This window comes from Erpetoichthys calabaricus, chromosome 7 (genome assembly GCF_900747795.2).
Source record: "Erpetoichthys calabaricus chromosome 7, fErpCal1.3, whole genome shotgun sequence".
NCBI classification, from domain to species: Eukaryota; Metazoa; Chordata; class Cladistia; order Polypteriformes; family Polypteridae; genus Erpetoichthys; species Erpetoichthys calabaricus.
Window position 1 is genome coordinate 102,535,956 of NC_041400.2, and position 19,834 is coordinate 102,555,789.

Here is a 19,834-nt window from a genome sequence, read left to right on the forward strand (position 1 = left end):
GTTCTTGGGATGCAACAGTTTCTGAACCGCGACGAAAGGCTCTGAAACATTTGCCGTATGAGAGCAGTTCAACAGACACAGCATGGCTGAGGCAGCGTGTGCTTGATGCTGTATACCGATAATTCTCTTTGCGATCAGCTGCTGTAAAGCTGTGATTCACACTCAGATACAGTGATATAAATACTCTGAGTGGTGCAGTGAGAGTAATATGGAAAAAGATTATTTGCGGTGGTAACCCCTAACGGGAGCAGCTGAAAGAAGGTGGGTGGTGCAGTGAGAGTAACAACGCTAAAGCAGTTATGGTATTTGGAATAGTTTGACCATTCTGTGGACCATTATATTGTTACAGGTTAATTACAATCAGATGCATTAAACTAAAACAATATGCAGTTAATTTCAGTGTATTTATAAAGCAGTGTCAGGGATGTGGATCTAAAAAAGAAAGGGTAACATTACCCAGGAACAGTAACACTGCTTTGATGCTGGGTGCTGCCAGTCTGCAAAACCGAGCGCAGAACTTGCGCACGACAGGGTTGGAGCTACCGTGGAAATGTGTGGCTTTACGCCAAGTTTAGGTTTTATACATCGCGATTTGAATGTGGAAACGTTCTTACGCAACATTTGTGTTTATGTACCGTTTATACATGAGGCCCCTGGTCACTGTTACAAAGAACTATGAAGACTGACAGGAGAGAAATGAATAATGGGGAGAAGTAGTAAATCTCCCACAAGGTTTCCCGTCTTCCCAATGGAGTTTCAAAAACAGATAATCCATTGCTCTGATCAGTTATTTTTAAGCAACCAATGTTTTGTATTGATTGTGTTCAGATTTACTCAGATTTAAAATGCATTTACCTAGCTATAAAAGAGGCACAACCCATTCATATTATTTAATGCCAACTGTTAATTTATTCTTGAGGGTCATCAGTAAAGCTTTAAAGTCAAGTATCTACTTCCTGGGCCTCAGTTTTTAAGGAGAATTTATTTTGCCTTGACCTTCTAAATCATGATTTTGTAGTGCAACAGCATCGCCTTGGAGTTTAAACAACTTCTACACAAATTTCAGAGCATGCAATTTTGATGAACTGTTTTCACAAGAATGCTATGTCCAAAAATTCCTCAGAATTCAGGTCAGATTTTCTTTGGCTCTAGAGCGGAGTTGTTAGAATACTAAAGAATACGAATAAATGAATTTAAGAAAGTTATAAAAAATAAAGAATGGAAGTTGTCCCAGAAAGCCCATTATTGTGACTACACCTTTATAAACTAACACCTTGAAACTATTTAAATTTGCACTTTAACTCTGCAACATGACATTCAGCCCAAACAAATTCTTTAGTAAATTCAGCTCCAAATAAACAAACTTCAAGTGGAAAAAAGGGGACAATATTTATTTTATTTTAATTTTTATAAACATTTCACAGAAATGGTTAAAAAGTCAGACAATTTCAGCTTACATTAACAGAACACTTTTTACAGTGAGAAGACTTACATTTTTATGTAAATTTTAACTAAGTTAATATGGTTTAAAACACACCTATAAAAGGTGATATGAATTTCACATTTGTACTCTGGAAAAAGAGAAATCATGGTTATGTAACATTTGACTTTAAGACAGCCCTTTCTCCCATATCTGGGATATGCAAGAGTACAAGTTCTTTCCCATGTGTCCAGCACATAATTTTTTGAAAGGAAAAAACACAGTATACTGGAGTGTTGTCAAAGGAAGATCCCATTTAGCACCTGTACAGAATATGAAAACTTTGGTCAACAGGAAATTGCATACTGAAAATAAGTGCATAGTGTTTCCATCACCAACAGCAAAAATTATATTGCACTCATTGTAGTTCATACAGCGATACCTCCCAGAGTTTTTACCCAATTTTATTCCGAACAACCAACTATAGAGTGTCCAGTTGGCCCTGCAGACATAAGCCACATTCACCATGGTCTCAGAAACCAGCAGCTTCAAACAACACCACAGGATGGCTTAAAGATTTTTCATTTACTCTGCCTCTTCCAACAGTCGTTGCAGATTTTTCTGAATCTATAAACAGAAGTATTGATACAATAATTATGGCAAATGTCTCTCTTTAGTTAAGAATAAAGAACCACAAGTTATTGTTAGTTACATAAAATAAAAAGTACATTCTTATGCAGGCCTGTTGTCTGTTTTAGAACATATTCTCAAATTGGCCTGAGCCAGTACAGGGTCAAATTAGGCCAGAGCCTATCCCACAGGCACAAAGTACAAAATAGCTCTAGACTTGGTACTACTTCATCAAAGCATATATTCACTATTACTTGTCTTCCTCATGTATACATCCATAGTTGACCAATCTGAAAATTGCCAAACCACCAAAATGGTTTGTTTTTAGGGTTGTGGGAAGAAAATCTGAGTAGCCAGAAGAAGACAGACAGACAGACAGACGTCGAAAAAAACACCACACAGACAAGGTCAGGTGTAAAAGTCAAGCTCAGAATGAGATTTGTGAGATTCCAGCACTACCCACTATGGTATTGTGCTTGAGAATTACATGCTTACAAAATTTTAAAATATAACTAATTTTCTTACAGTTCTTAAAGTTCACTATAATTTACGTGGAGGGAATTTTTTTTAGTATTTATGCAAAAGATTAGCAGGAACAATAATTAAAATGTTCGAATATTTGTAAGATCACTTCTTAAAAAGGTTTGATACGGTTTGAATATTACAATAAAACCATAAAAATGTACTGACCCTTCACCTCAGTGAAATTCCTGGTTTCAAAAAATACACTGCTCTTCAATGCTATGCTTAAAATTGCAACATGAAGTTGAAAACCACAACATTCACAATTCAGTTTTATTGTGGATTTATTCAGAAAATAAGACTTGCCTTAAATCACCATTCAGGGAGCATTACCATAAACAGCTTCACTTAACAAAACAAGGTAAAAACAGTATGCTTCAGCCATTTATTTTTCAGCCCCCATTTTAATTCTATTAGTACAGAAAAATGTATCATCCTGTATATAACCAAGAACTTTACACTTTATTGTATGAAAACATTTCAAGAAAATTAATGGTGTTTTTACAATTTCATCATCTGTAACAAGTTTAAATCTATTATTGTAAATAAACTGATTATATATAGGTTATTATTTCTCGATTATATAAAAAAACCCTGGGATGAGGAAGGACTTTAGTCTGGGACGAAACATGACTTTCCAGAGAGATACTTTCAATTCCCGTGAGACGAGACTTTGTGCCAAAAGATTTAACCACACCCAGGGCCAGAAAAAAGTAGATGACAAAGTAAAACATAGTAAAGAATTCAAAAACGTTGGCGCGATACGCATGCAGAGCAGGTTAGAGATAATGGAAGTACCAAAAATTAGAAAGTCTCAAAAAAATGATAGTAAAGATCGCATTAGCACAAACAAATGGAAATTACTCAGTGAAATAACAGAACAGTGAAAAGTGATCAAATATATTGTTCGGATTTAAACTTTAATTCAGACTTCTTGTAGATCGTCAACTTTGTGTTGCCATCAGGGAAAAGTAGTATTTCTTCCCAATGAAGAGGCGTATCCACGAGAATTAAAAGATTTGTTGTTTGGTGAAAGTGAAATCCACATACATGAGCGGCAGACGTGAAGTGGCTGGCGCATAGTACAGGCTGGGGGGGGTTGACAAGCAAAGCGAGCAGGGGCCAAAGCACCCTAAGTTATTAATAATATTAATATGGGGTAACCACTTTTCCAGAGGTTGCAAAAAAGTTGATTATATAAACACTTGTTAGAGAACCTATGAATTTTTAAAAAAGCAACAATGCCAGGCACTGAAAAATACCTAAAACAAAAGTATGTTGAGAAAATGTTAAATAAGGGTGACCAAGCACTCCAAATACCAGTACTCTTTTGGCTGGGGAGCAGAAAATGCATACTACAAAAAAAAAAAAAAAAAAATTGTAATCCCCACCCCAGTTATTACCTTTTCCATTACTTAAACATTTGATTTATAACTAAATCAACAAATAAAAATCTGAATAAAGTGAAGTTGATATACCTTTTCAAGTTTTGCAAGGTTTGAGGTTAATTCGCCATAAACATCTGCATTTGAAGTAGACTGGGCACCAAAGCCTTGACGAAACAAGTTCCTGTTACAAGAGGATAACAAAAACACCAATAACATTTTAACTTCAACCACTGTAAAGGTTTCTATAGGCAGTAAGTAAGGAGTCAAACTGTTTGAAAATAGTAATAACTCACTCATTGCTTCGATATTCTGCCGGAGTCCCCAAGGATAACAAACGTTGCTCCAGAGACATTACTTTGAAAGCCATGTAACAGGATGACAAAACTAAAATGCAAACCCTGGAATGAAACAAAAACATCCACACAGTTAGAAATTAAATTAGGGAAGAACCTGTATGCAATAAATTAGTTATGTTAAAGCAGAAGATTGTGTATTATCTAAATATCTGCTTATATTAACTTCTGCATGGTTCCAGATTTATTTTGATCTGAAAGTAACTTGCACTTTATCATTAAGCACAAGGCATAACAATCTCAGCCTTTGACGTCAATGATTAAGAAAATAAATCAGCTGAATACAAAAAGAACATTATGGACGTCACAGGCCATCAATGTCTGCATATAAAAGCAGTGGAGATCGGTAAAAGAAAGTATTTTGGGAAAACACATTGCAAGTTAAAAAGATTTAAGATCTTTGGATGCAAAGCCATATGTAGATCATCTATAATGAAAATACCTTGGAAAATAGTACTTTTGTTTTCTGGCGATTGTGAAAACATTCGAGTCATTTAAAGGTTTGGACTTTTTTAGTTTTATAGTCTAAAAGAATGTATTGCTTTTTAAAACTACTGTAGTATACTCACACTGGCTCACAGTGAAAAAAAGTGGGCTGTCAGTGACTCAGTTTGGTTTATAGCCTAATAGAAGCACTAACATTTTACAAAAAACTAAACAATAGGCCTGGATAAAAATATCACATTTTCTGATTAAATGTTATTTTTTGTTTAAATGATTCTCTATTGATTTTTAAAAGTCTTAAGACTGATCTTGTGAATCTTTATCCTGCTCAATTACTATACAGTAAGTACATTTTTGCAATCCAATCCAGTAGATGCTGTTAATGAGTCTGTTAAGGCTTTCTATGGGAAAAAGTGCTTTACTGCTTCACATAAAATGGTGTGTCCTCTTTAATGGAAATCAGTGTCTTAGACACTTAAAATCAGTTGTGTGGACTCGCTACAGATTCAAACAAACCATTTGTTGGGTTAAAAAAAAAAAAAAAAAAACAAAAAAGGATAAAAGCAAAGCCATACGTAAGTTGTGCAGCTCAGAAATTAAAATTGTTGTAACACAACAAATTTCAGAAATCATTTATCCTGACATTACCCATAAACCTAATCTTCATCGACAACCAAACAAGTAGAGCCTAAACATTAACTGGAGATGGCAGGTAGTTCCAAGCTTCCATTTCATTCACCTTGTGCCAAAAAACAATCTACAGCAGTCTATCTGTAAAGCTAAGAGACCCTACTACATGCCTCACTCAGCAAAACAAGCAGGCAATTGTTGGAATTTTCAGAGCAGTCTATGATAGAAAAGTGAGTGTGCGCTCAAAGTAACAGCCTTGAAGTACAGTAGCTGCATAGTAGTGGCATTATCCAGTCATGATTGCTGGTTATTTTTCTTTTAATGTTCCATTCATTCAATGACGCTGTCAAACATCAGATCAAGAAACCTCATTTCAAAATGCTTCCTTTTTGTTGGAGGACTGTCAGGTCACATTTGAGACTAATTAATAGGACTGCTTCAAGTGCACAACTGAAGATATGTGAAACTTGTAGAATTATACAAAGACATGAGTCTTCCCGACTGTACCTTTAGAGTAATTCAAGATTTTAAAATGTCCAATAGGGGAAAAAATTTGGCTAACATATTAAGTTGAAGGGTGTCTACATGGAAATTCATAACACAGGTCAGGTTAGGTTGAGGAGCATGCACTGGTACAGTGCGTTGCTGCAACCACCACCTGACGAAACAGCTCGGGATCCTGGTTTGCAACCCCCCGGGCAGAGTCCAGTCCTACCCTCAGGAAATGACCGCCTATCTGCCACAGCCAGGCGTTATGTGGGCGTCCCCTTGGCCTGGTCCAGCCGCTCAATGAGGATCCTGTGAGCCAGATTACCCTCTCAGGCAATCGTGCCACGTGGCCATAGTGTTGTAACTATCTGCATTGTGGGGGGCATCAATGTGTCTCATTTGGGACTCCGTGAGAAACTGCTCATTTAACACAAAGTCAAACCAGTGGTACTCAAGGATTCTCCGAAGAGACAGTACTGAAGGAGTCCAGTCTTTGTCTCAGGTCACTAGATAGCATCCATGTCTTGCAACCATATATAAGTCACTTTTAGGCAGACAAATGTGTGAAACATTGAAGCAAACTTTTGATCACACATTGTAATTTCCACTTATAAAATATAAAGCATTACTTGCATAAAATGGATTTCAAGAAGGAAACTATTCACTTTCCTAAGGCAAGTTAAAAGTAGGGCATCCAAAAATTTTACTTACAAGACAATGTACAGTACAAGAAGGGTGTTTAAAGTCATTGGCTGAAAAGATTTTTCTTTGGGCATAATGGTCACTATTCTGCTGTGATCTATGGAGAAGAACAAACACTGTTAAAGACTGTGTCACCAATCCCTCTTTCCCTTTACCCCCCACCAAAAAAAAAAAAAAAAAAGTTACTTAAACCTACCATTTCTGTGGAAACTTTTGCTTTCCGGACTCTGTCTAATATGGATATCTGCATGGACAGGAATTTGAGTACTCTTGACCACATTTAAAAAATTCTTAGTCACGCCAGGGAATTCTGTCAACCAAAACAAACCCAGAAAAAAATCATGCCAACTTCAAATTAGGTTTACATCTGTTTGTTGCCTACAATGATTTTTATAGCCAATGAAGCAGCAAGCAATCTTGTGAAACAAAACCTTAACTTGGTATATATATTAGTCCACTATGAAGTGAAGAGTGTTTCTGTACACAGATTCACATTATGCAATTAAATTCAGATTTAAATATTTTAAATTTTTCAAACACTACCATTATTGAAAGGACTTCAGCTTTACGGATTATTATTTTTATTAGCAGCTAGCTTCTGCACATTGGAGAACACACTTTACAAATATGCTTTTCTGTGGCAAATATGGGTAACAGATTCTGCAAAAATGCATCTTTTATTCATTTACTATTGTGTAAAAAAGTAAACTTGCACTTCTTTGAGTATTTAAGACACTTAGAATGCATCAACAGTGTTTATTCAAGTTTGCAATGTGACCTACCAACAAAACTATCATGTCAATGTGCCACATTGCACAATGATGAATAACCTACAGTTTTAGAAGAGTTATGAAAACCAAAGGAAGCCTTTATTAAGTTCTTGTTAAATAAGAGTAAATGAGTAAGACAAACTTTTGAGGTACCTAAAGTGTTAACCCAAACATATCAAAATAACTAGAAGGGGGGGGGGGGGGGGGTAGAAGGGGGGAACACAACACAACACTTGGGAGAAATGACACTTGGATTTAATGTAGATGTATCAAGATGTAATGAATACTCTTAATCATCTTATTCAAATATTGTTTACAAAAATTAGCTCAATTCTTGCCACTGCTTCTTTCTGTAAGCATTTTTAAAAATCTAATACCGAACCTTTAGCTCTACCATATTTTGCAGTTCTACAACTTAAATTTTACACTATCCTTTGTACAAACTAAAATAGCATACATACACTTGCACAAATACAATGAATCTGTAAATCTACAGCCAGTAAAAAAAAGGAAAAAAAAACACTACCAAGACATTCTTGCTCCTTTTGTTGACAATTGTGGCATGCGAAGTCTACAAGGCATTGTGTTTCTACTCCTGCTTAGCCTTTGTAAATTCATAAATTCATTCCTCCATTACAAATTTTCATTATCACTCACATATTTAAAAGATTAATGGAATATATGCACTACTTTAAAAGTCCTAAAAGACATGGTACAATGTATTTTAGTCATGCTTTTTCAAAAACTGCACCTTTGGCTAATCTTCCTTCTGTGTGAATCATTCAGACTAGGGCAAAATATCAATAATACTGTGTATTGTTTATGAAAAATTAGCATATGGAAGAATGAGGTGCCATGGTTTGGCCTTACCTTGACAATGTTGCCTGAATAGGTTCAGACTCTGAACAATTCTGAATATTAAGTTAGGTCTGAAAACGAATAAAGTATACTAAACAGGTATAACCATTATGCTTTGTAGGCAGAAATAAATAAAGCTCTAAGTAATGAATCACTTGTGTATGAAAATGCTTGGATACCACCAATATTAAAAGATGAACGCAAAGAATTTATAATTGCACTGAGAAAAGCCAAGCAAAATGACACCTTTTATTGGCTAACTAGAAAGATTACAATATGCAAGCTTTCGAGGCAACTCAGGCCCCTTCTTCAGGCAAGATGTAATCAAATTGCACTGATATAATTAATCATTTTAAATGGACTTTAAAGTATAAGAAGTCTGACCACTCCAACAGCAATAGGAGAATTTCTTATAAATACTATATAGAAAGGGGGGGTGGTTTGGGAATATAGACAAGCGAGTGTCTTTCCTAATCATTGTCCAATCAATTTATCTGAACTGATCACTGGTGGACTTCAAACAAGGTGTAAAAACCTCAGTGATGATCAATAGAATAGGATGAACCTGAGCCAGATTTCAAGTGTCATAGCAAAGGGACAAGTAGAGGATTCAGAAAAGATGTTGAGGGCAATACAGAATATGTAGATTTCTTTCTGTAACTTACCAGTTTAGTTTTATAGGCAATACTGGGACAGATTTCAATTTCTAGCTTGTCGCATTGCTTGTATTCGTTGTCATAATTGTGCATGCTAGAGCATCTTCAAAGTTTGATTCTCACCTTATACTGCATATATAGGGTGTGTATATTTTCTGGGGGCATCCCAAAACGAGTAAATATCTGTCCCATTAAAATATGTTCAGAAATACTGTAGGCTTTCACCATAAATGCAGCGAACAGTACACAAGATTGTTAAAATACAAATCGTATCAAAGGGCAATAATGTTGCTGGCAGAACTTAAATCCAAAACAGAACTAAAATGTTGCCATAAATTCATTTCATGATTTTCAGAAATACAATTGGACATTGTCCTTAATTATGCATACATGAATCATGAGCATGTACAGTATAAATCGAAAACATCTTGGGTACCCACTTTGTTCTGTTCAGGAACAAGAGTCTAAACTGATAAAAATGACAAAATATCAGCACTCCATGAAATTCTTAAAAAAAGTACAACAGCCTGCGATTATCACTGGGCTCTATATGCTTCACTGTGGCAGCCTCATCAATCACAAAACACCAAAACTTCAGACAAGTTGTCTGCCCACTGCTGAGTACATGGACATATACAATATACTCTCACCTTGCCAACTTAGAGTCACCAATAATAAATTGTCTACCAATTTAGAGTGTTATGTTTTGCCTAAGCATGTCTGACACAGTTCAGCAAAGGCGCAACACCTCTTAATGAATCACTCCACCCATTTTCTAGGCTGCAGAGAAAAAGCCAAATAAATAAAACAAAGTAAAAGTCAGCCTGTAGAATGTTTGGTTTTCATCTTAATTCAGCTTAGAACTCAACTTTTCTACTAAACATAAGACTATTTGCACTCTGACATTTATCTAAACAAAATGAATAAACTCTTACAGATGCATGCGATGGCTACAACTTTATAAATCATCAGAAAACAACCTTTTTAAAATATTTCACATGCAAAATAAGTGTGCAGTCCTCTGTATTACAATAAACTAATTTCACGATTATCTAGATGGACTGACAATACAGTATTAGTTTAAAACAAAAACAGTAGCTTGCCCTATTAAAACATTCAGTAACATAGTACACATGAAAATTACAGTAGAACCCCAGTTTATCCGCACCAATTTACTAAGGTTCCACATTATCAGAAGCAAACCTGTAAGTTTAATACATAACTTCTCATAATTTATAAAATCTTAGCTGTGAATATTGTACCAAGTGTGTAAATACCATACTTTTAGCTTCTACTATATTGAGCAAGCAGCCAAGGCACCGGTGACTGTGGGAATGTGGCATGACTCACTCACCCCTCCCCATCTGCATTCCTCGGCTATTGTCAGTGTCTCCAGCACTGACCATGTATACATGTTCAGCTGCTTCGTTCACTTAGGATTTTTGTGTTTATATATTTTAAAGTGCTGTGGTGAACTGCCAGTGGGAAATGTGAACCTGCATTCTTTTGCGATTGTGGCTTGAGCTAAATGGAGAACTGCATCCATCAGCCTTGCTGAGCCCGTTTCCGACCACTGTGAGAGGTACTCTTTCCCTGGTGACACCACCTTCCCTGCACAGTGTCGTCACTACAGTGGCTATCGGTTTTAGCCGAGTTTTCACCTATCCAAGTTAGCATCAGTCCCACATTACCTTGGATAAATCAGGATTCTACTGTACACATGTAAAAATTTAGTCTGAAAGTATAGCTACAAGAATAAAGCTACAAAATGACTGAACATTAATATATGCTTTATGTAATGGTTAGGGTGACTACCCTACAATTCAAGAAGCCTAGGTGCAAATCCCAGCCCAATTACTGTCTGTGTGTGTTTAACAAATTCTCTGTGCCCATTGATGGACTGGCACCAGTGATGTTAAAAAAATTTGGGCCCAGGAATTGTCCACTGCTCACATCCTTAATTCCTTTAAATCTCCCTCTCTTAGAGGACATATTGCATTTATGGGCATGCATGACACCAAGACAATGTATTTTAAAAACAGTGTAAGCATTTTGAGAGAGTGAGAGGAAAAAAAGGGTCATATTTTGTACCGTAAAGTATAAGCCTCTGCATTAAAAACAGCAATACACACCATCTAAAATGAGATTTTGAAGTTTTATAGTATGAATAGGGCAACTCCTCAACAAGGTTAAAAGTTGAAGATTTGCCTAACTCGTATTTATCTTGTTGAAGGTGAAAGAAAGCAATATAGAGTACTCCGTATAGTTTAAAAGCTACTGCCTTCATTTTCAATTACATTGCATGATTCTATGGGAGGCAAAATAGTGCAGTAGTGTGTACTACTAATTTATGGGTAATGGTTTTCTTGGGTTTGAGCCCTACATTCCATTGAGGTTTTAATGGAGTTTTGATGTTGTCTGTTTAAGCATTTTTAACCACAGGCTATTTGGTTTTCAACTCATAGTCCAAAGTAGTGACATGTTAAGTTAATTAGCAACTCTGTATTGGCCCCGACACTCCATCTGGACTAGACATCTGCATTAGGACTTGCTACTAACCTGCAACGTTTTCAAACTCGGGTGTCTGAGACCCAGAGCTTGTTGTTTCCTCCAGCTCCGGTCTTCGAGGCCTTACTGCACCATCTAAATCGGAGAAATCTGTAAAATTCTAAACATGAAAAGGAAACATTTTCAAGGTAGGCACAGTTATTCATTTAAACAATAAACATGTGTCTATTTAATAGAAACGACAAGTGTTTTAGCAAAAGGGTAAAATCAAAATGTACATTGTGTTAACCAGTGTGTGTGTGTCTCTCTCTCTCTCTGAGGACAGAATATCTTCTCTAAACACAAAAGTTACTGAAAAACATTCAACACTTGACTTTAACTTCAGTCAGATTAGTGACTGCAGAGCATTGTATCCTATCCTGTAACAATTCAGGATTGAAGAATGAAACTACATAAAATTTCAAATTAATTTTTTTTTTTCCCCCTAAAAACAAGTCAGAAAAAGTTCAAAAACAGTAAGCATTTACTTAGAAAGTAAAATAAATACATACCAAAGGTAAGGAGGTTGGACGCTCCATTCTGAAACTACTATTGTCCAAAGATGCAACTGGGCTACTTCCAGCACTTTTACTCTAAAAAAGCAGATAGCAACTGCTTTCAGAGTTATACTTCTTGATTAACACACAAACGTCAATTTATATTAATGGTTAGTTTTCCAAAAAAAAAACAAAAAACACACAACTACTGTACTCAAAACATGAAAGGCTCTCAAAAATCCATTTGAACTTGATTTCTCAGTGGTTCTAAAAAGCACCACTAAAAAACACACCAAACTAGAAGTCGGGCCATTAGATGCTCCGTGAACAAACTGCAATTTGCCAAAACGTGATCATATAATAGCTCTGCCTTTCTCCTCCTGCTGCTAGTGCCCAGGACATGTTGCTATTCCACCCAGATAAGACAAAAATTGACTTAAAATGTTGTGTCCAAGAGCTCTGACACTACATACATTTCAGCATTTACATAATCAAACACTGCATTGAATATGTTGTGTTAGGCTCCAGAGTTCTCCCCCTCTATATTTCAAACCACACAGGGTTTAATCCTTGTATGATCCTAGCTGCATTGCAATTTAGTTTAAGGATTACACTAATAACCAATAAGTATTTACTATGTCTACTTCACACCAACCTGGACCTATAATACCTTGCAATAATCAACATTTGGTCCAGAATGCAGGCATTAGAGGTGTCAAAAATACAGCTTTCATTATATAGAGGGTGAAGACAGATTCTGGATTGAAAGACCATGTGTCTACATAATAGCAATGGCTAAGGCTTGCACTATGTATAAATATTTAAGAGTAATCAATTTAAGAAAAAGCTTGAAATCTAAGGGAAAATTCTCTCTACTCCCATTACGTTTTAATTTAGTATTAAAGTTGGAGCAGGAGCTTTAAAGAGTATGTAGTAACAGATAATAATGTTAGGTTTCTTTCTTCACGTGAATGAGAATGGTGAAAGTTATTTGCAAAAATATATAAAAAACATATGTATGTATTCACTGTTTTTATACATCTATGGTCCTATTCAAGCAATGGGTAAAGGGTTTTAATAGTTACAGAAAGGGAAGAAAAATCCACATATACAAGACAAAGAAAACAGGTTTTTATCCATGTAGAACAGTACAAAGTACTGTTCAGTTCCAAAAGAACACAAAGTGTATTTGGCACTTCCCTGAATCTGCAAGCCTGGTGATGTAGTTTATGCAATTAGTGAAGATGTTTCCTGAGAAACTTGAATTGGGAACATATCAAGATGGAATTATACATTGGTAGGATTGGGAACCCCCCCAAAAAATCTCCTATAAAAGGCAAAGCAACATCTAGGTCTACCGTGTTGCCACCGAAATCCTCACTAGAACAAACAAAGTATAATAGCTTCCTACCTCTCCCCATTTAAATACTGTAGCTATATTTTTACATTACAGATATTAGTATGTTTAAAATACTCACATCCAAATGAGCACAGATGGACTTCAAAAACTTATAAGTTGCATCTCTGGACAACAAGGACACAAACATGTGCTGTGAAGAGAAATATGAGAAAATACATATATATATAATTTTTTCCCCCTCCAACAACGGACATCTTACAAAAAAATAACTACAATGCTGTGGTCACAGAGCACCTTGTAATAAGCTTCGTATTAAAAATCTGTCTTTAAAATTCCCACCAGATCAAAAATCAGTCCCTGCCAAAGCACAAGGATGAAAACCAATGGACTCCACTTAGGCTGAAACAGAAATATGGTACTACAGTGTTTGATCAGAGAATGACTGGCTTGCTATCAAAGAGCCTGTGTGTACAAGTTGGGAAAGGAAGAAGAGGAAAAAAAATCTAAAACGCCAACCATGCTCCTTCTCCTTTTAAGCAGTTGGTTAAACGGTGCATTTGTGAAAGATAAATGTCTACACATCTCCATGGAGAGGCACACATGTAATTGCACATACCTCTTTTAATACAAATAAAAAGCTGTTATAGGAGTGGAAAAACATTTGTTTGAAGCCATAGTTTGGAATGCAAAACATTAGAAATGAGGTATACTCAAATATACACGAAAAAAGGTGCTATATAAATTTCCTGTTACAACAGAAGAAAAAAATAAAAATAAAAATAAAAAAACCCAACATTTTCTCAAGAAAGCCAGGTTTGCTTATATTCAAGCAGAGTGCAATTGAAAATACCAGATTATTGCAGCAAAAAAAAAAAAAAAACCCACCAAGGTGGTGTTTTCACCATTTCAAATTGGCAAAGTGTGACAGGAGTATACTTATGAAAAAGATTGGGAGTGGGCCCTGTAATAGACAAGCAGCGTAATGGGTTATTGCAGGTCTTGTGCCGAATGCCGCTGGGATATGTGAAAGACAGCAAGACTGAATTCGACAGTTAAAAAACTGAATGCATAATTTCCCCTTTTGTAAAAATGTAACTTTTATAGTCTTACATATTTATTCTGTCAAGATGGATCTGCCTACAACATAGCTGCTAATAAACCTTGATCTCCCCAGTCTAAGGATTAAAATGCAAATTTTACAACATCATGCATACACGCAAAACAATTACCTTCTACGTGGCTGCGAACACAAATGTATCACTGACGAGGCAAAGTATTTAACATGTAAAAGTGTTAGGTGCAGAAAAAAATCTCAACTCCTGCACAGACCCATTAAGTATAAGAAACTCAAATTTTTCAAAAGGCTCTTAAAGTGTAGGTGGGGATTTACAAAAAAAATCCTAAACCAATTGAAAACGATTATATATATCTAAAAATGTACAAAATCCCTGTGTGTGTCCAGGTGTCAGTGTGTGGGTGTCTTCTGATGAAGTGCGCATGCGCGGGGCACGGTGTGATGCGCGATATTACTGTCAGAGAAAGTTAGGAGGCATTTTACGGAAATACAAACCAGTATTACTGCAAGAGGAAATTAAAAGGTACACAATACAGTGATGCATATTACAGCCACATACAAGCCAGTATTACTGTCAGAGGAGATTAAAGGCATATTACCAACGCGCACGCCTGTATTACCGCCAGAGAAAATTAAAGGTATATTACGGACTTACAAGCCAGCGGACGTACAAGGCGGTATCCTTCAATAAAGGGCGCGCACAAAAAAGCGAGCCTCAAAAGGGCGACCTCAATTGAGCGCAGCGAATAAAGGCGCGCGTAAATAAAGATCTGCACCTTTGTTGCTCTTCACATATTCCAGAGCCATTTGAACTAAATTATCTACGAACTCCTGTATTCGCCACGCTCAATTGAGGTCACCCTTTTGAAGCTCGCCTTTTTGTGCGCGCCCTTATTGAATAGAGCCGTACAAGACAGTATTACTGTCACAGAAAATTAAAGACACACAATACACGGCGGCAGCCCATGAAGAACGGTCAGCTCAGCAAGTAAACATCAACAAAAGAAAGGCTGAAAGAAACAAAAATACGACCAACAAAAAGAATGAGGTCAAAGTCCCTTGCCATTTAATATAGACTGTTCCTACTAATGTTTATGCACTACTGTGCACTACTGTTCTAGCGCCCGTTATTGTAACGGGCTAAATGACTAGTGTTTGAATAAAAAGGTAGGCTTAGCAAGTATATCAAGGCTGTTACTGCCTACTACCAGTCCATGAAAAGCTGGCTATGAAGTGTTGCTGGTCGTGGAACTATACGTCAAAATGAATAACTGAACTATATCAAAATGTCCTGGTTTTAGAAACGGGCTGCCCATCTAATTAAATTTTTTATTACTGGAAACATTGTTCTGCTGAAACAAACACCATCGTGATATATTTACAACAACTCAAAACTCCAAGATATAACTCCACTTTATTAACAACTTGTGTTATATTTAAAACCGCATTGCAGGGAGAAACGAAGCAGATTAACACTGTTTGGAATTCTGTATTAACTTGAAGTTTTGGAACTCTGAAAAATCTGTTCCCTCTATAATATAACATCAGGGTGCCACATTCCCTCCCAGTATCCAATGATCACTTACTATAACAAAGTTGGCCTTTCACTTCTGATATACCCCAACATTTGTCATAAGTAAATACCTTTGCAAGCTCCTATTTGTGAAAATTAGACATGCTGAAGCTAAGTAGGAATTAAAGTTTTTTTTTTTTTGTTTTTTTTTTTAAATTTGTTAATTGTCACTGTATATAAATATGGCATGTATGTGTGAGCAAGTGTTGTCCATGTGATTGACTAGAGTCCTGCCTAGGCTTGTTTTTAGCCTTTCACCCAGTGCCTTGGAGTTGGCCACAGGCCCCCACAATTCTAAAATGCATGGAGAAGGTTCTAGAATCTATTAACAGAACTTGGTCCATTGAGGGCTATAGTGTCTGCACACTAGTTTTTCTGCCTTACCGGTGCTCAAACGACGACCAACAGCTTGATATATTGATTAGCAACTGAAAATTTTCAAACCAGAGATACACCTGGTACCAATCCAGGTTTACTAAGGTATTACAACTTAACATTCAGGATGGCATAAACGATAAAAAAAAGTCTTCATTAAATAAAAATATCCTACCTACACAACCTAAATGCTGGTATCTATGGTCAAGGTATAAAAATGCTTTCCTGAGAATAAAATCTTAATGGGCAAATTTCACACACTGTATACATACAGTAGTAGTATACAGCATAAATACACACACACACACATTTCATTAATCTTACACCATTATAAATAGAACTTACCCGATCACTTAAGGTTTCTATGACAAGGGCATTTGGCACTAGTAGGGCAGTCTTTGTTTTTTTAATTAGAGTAACAGACATGACTGAGATTGAAATCTGTTTAACAAGAAAAAAAAAAAAAAAAAGGCACAAATTTATTTTTGTTAAAATAACTCCGTATCTAAATTTGCAAAATTGTAAAACCACATAATGTATGTTTTAGAAATAAACACACACTAAATTATACACTAAATTGACAAACTTACCTTAGTATCCTTACCAAAGACTTTGGAACAGAAACATATCCAATTGTCAGAGACATAAAGCTTTCCTTGATAGAGAATATCTTTTTGTAAGGCACAAGTGTAACCTGACCAAAAAAGAAAATGTGAAACAATTCATACTTTCTCCAAATATAACTTGACGTTTTAGAAAGGCTACTTTTAAGAACGACATTCTAATTTTTTTTTATCTTAAACGTTTTCTACACAAACAAAGTAAGAAATGCAAGTGTAATCTGAAACCACTTTTTGCATACTGTATACAATTTCTAAAGCATCAGAATGTAGATTTCTCTATGAACAAGGAAAACGGGGTAGTGCAAAAATCACAAAACTTTACATGCATGTTTAGACGCGAGAGAAAGCAAATGTAAAGAAGTTTCTAAAAAGTTTATACAAAAACACCACCAACAAAAATATACATACTTTGCCTTAGCTGTTCACCTTGTGCTACTTCTTTAAAAAGTTTATGAAACTGTAGGTTGGCCTTAGACAACTGGAATAAAAGAACAAGGTCATATATACATTTTTTTCCTCAAATGAAATAAAACAGTTTGCAAAAAAGTTTTTGTAAAACCAACCTGACTAGATGAAGATTTCCTCCTCTCAATTTTGGTTTCATATTCAGGTGGATTCTGAGCAAACTGTTGGTCAATGGTCTTTAACCTGGAAGAAAGGAGAAACACATTTAGACTACACAGTTAAATGGTTTCAGCGCTGGCCTCTTTTGTGCATTCTTTTTTAAAAAAAAAACCCCACTTCTTAAGCATGAAATGTATAGCTTTTAAAAACAAAGTTTGTTAAACTTGATAGACCAAGTACAGCTTTTTAACAAAAAGCTTCAGTATTCGTTTCACATTTTCTAAATCACAAACACAAATTGTACTTAAATATAAATTTGTTGTAATTTTTAGACAGATTATTGATCTCTAAAAGGGATGTTCACTTACACTAGCAAATACATTGAACATAGAGTCACGGGGGTTCGGGGAAGAAACCGGTTTCATAAACTATTACAAGACCTAGAACTACACCCAGACAGTACAACCAGTGTGCATGAAATGGATAGTTTCCTTAAAGAAATACCAGCTTGTCTGCAGAAGGCGGAGGTGATGATGGGAAAGATAGGATAAGGCATTCGAAGTCTCATGACTATAATCTAATAAGAACCACACTCATGCATTTTAGCATAACAAGTGAAAAGATTCAAAAGGTCCCCCCTCAAAAAAAAAAAAAAAAAAAAAAAAAAAAAAAAAAAAAAAAACCCACACACCACTGGTCAGAATGGTGCCTAATTTTGCCATTATCTGACCCTTTCCTGTCATAGCCTTTAGTCTTTTAATGCAATGATAGAAGTGTATCTAGCACCAGCTCAAGTAATCATACGGTTTAAACCTTAAAAATGTTCTTAAATGCTAACTGAATGCTGTGCCTTACAAGTCTTTTTGACCCAATTCTAATGACCCTTATTAGGTACTCTGAATGTAATTTTTTTACCCCAAACCTATTTTATATTGATAAATCCTATATTTACTGTATACTAAAGTACCCTAAATGGGTGGGTAAAACCCACTAAAGTATATGGTGGGCCAAACCTGCCACAAAAACAACAAAATATACAGCCACTGTACAAAAATGTGACGACATTTAGAAACGTGTTCGTTTTATGTAAAATTTGGGAACTCTGCTACAAGCCTTCACATTTTGAAGTTGAGGATCACTTTTAGGATCGGTTTATGGATAAGGTAGTGGAAAAATCAATTAAAATCAATGTTAAAACCAATACAAAAAAAGAATAGGCACGATAAAGAATTTATAAAAGCTGTACAAATTTGATGTTTGCATTTTTTACATTTTCACCCAGTTATTGAACAGTTTAAGAAAAGTCAAAAAGTTTCATCCTGAACAGATTAAATACAGGGTGTTTTTACCGATTTCAAAACACAAAAACGGGGTCAAATTTGACAAGTGTTCAAATACTGAACCTTTGGGACTCCCCAAAATGTTCAAAGGCCACCAACTTCTTTCTTGTGCTTTCATTTAATGCTGGTGGAATGTTGCTTGAAATAAATACTTTGAAGTTTCCAGTATTACAGTATTATTGCTCTTTTTTTTGGTTTTAAATTGGTGTTTATATAAAAACATACATTTTGCAATATGTCCTTTAGAAAACATTTCAGGGGTACTTTACTAATGGCTTTCAGCACCCTCCAATAATTGGTAATAGATGGTTTCATGGATTGCTAGTATGTGGTTTTTGTGTGGCAATCCATTTGATATAGACCGGACACACGGTTTTGTTTGAAAACCCCAAAATGTTAGTTGTTGCCAATTTGCTCAAGGCAGAGTGCAAGGCACCAATTTACTATGTAGAATTCCCCCCCCCCCCCCCCCCCAACCAAAAAAAAAAGTTTTATTTTTGTATACATCATTATTGGTTGAAAAGTTAAACAAGCATGAAATGAAAGCACATTAAAAAAAAAAAAAAAAGTTATCAAAAATTTTATATATTAAACATGGTTCCTATTCCTTTGGCATCAACAGCCCTTATATCTAGGTTGGGTATATTTCAACATTACTTAATATGAATATACAGTACAGACTAATACTATGAAGTTATACAATTTTAAATTTTTTCTTTTGGTCGATTTTTACCTGCTTATTCAAGCAGGCTTAAAATTTACATTAGATCAGTGATTCAAAATGCATTTAATAAACTGGCTACATAGCATGTGTGCTATGAATCTTATTTGGCTAAAGGTTCACAGTTTATGGATGATGGAGCAATTACACCTTAAAGCATGTTATGTATTACATACATTCTTATTCGAATTGTGGAAACACAGACAGGATGAGGCCTACACTGCACCAACACTGGAGCAAAGGCTCACAACTACTCACAAATACTGTACCAATATTCACATGGGAACAAGTTGGAAT

The 19,834-nt window shown here is 35.6% G+C and overlaps 1 protein-coding gene across 2 annotated transcripts in view; it reads right to left on the minus strand.

Annotated features, from left to right (window-relative positions):
* Nucleotides 1-1,377: 1,377 nt before the first annotated feature.
* Nucleotides 1,378-19,834, minus strand: part of LOC114654602 (GRAM domain-containing protein 2B) — a 44,006-nt gene continuing 25,549 nt past the window's right edge. For both annotated transcript variants that reach the window (XM_028805236.2, XM_051929645.1), the window contains exons 3-14: nt 17,476-17,560; nt 17,321-17,390; nt 16,880-16,983; nt 16,635-16,730; nt 13,385-13,456; nt 11,922-12,002; nt 11,422-11,530; nt 6,775-6,888; nt 6,588-6,675; nt 4,254-4,358; nt 4,051-4,141; nt 1,378-2,047 (exon numbers count right to left, since the gene is read on the minus strand). In XM_028805236.2, coding sequence (XP_028661069.1) covers nt 2,006-2,047; nt 4,051-4,141; nt 4,254-4,358; nt 6,588-6,675; nt 6,775-6,888; nt 11,422-11,530; nt 11,922-12,002; nt 13,385-13,456; nt 16,635-16,730; nt 16,880-16,983; nt 17,321-17,390; nt 17,476-17,560 — 1,057 coding nt within the window. In that variant the 3' untranslated portion in view covers nt 1,378-2,005. The remainder of the gene's footprint in view (nt 2,048-4,050; nt 4,142-4,253; nt 4,359-6,587; nt 6,676-6,774; nt 6,889-11,421; nt 11,531-11,921; nt 12,003-13,384; nt 13,457-16,634; nt 16,731-16,879; nt 16,984-17,320; nt 17,391-17,475; nt 17,561-19,834) is intronic.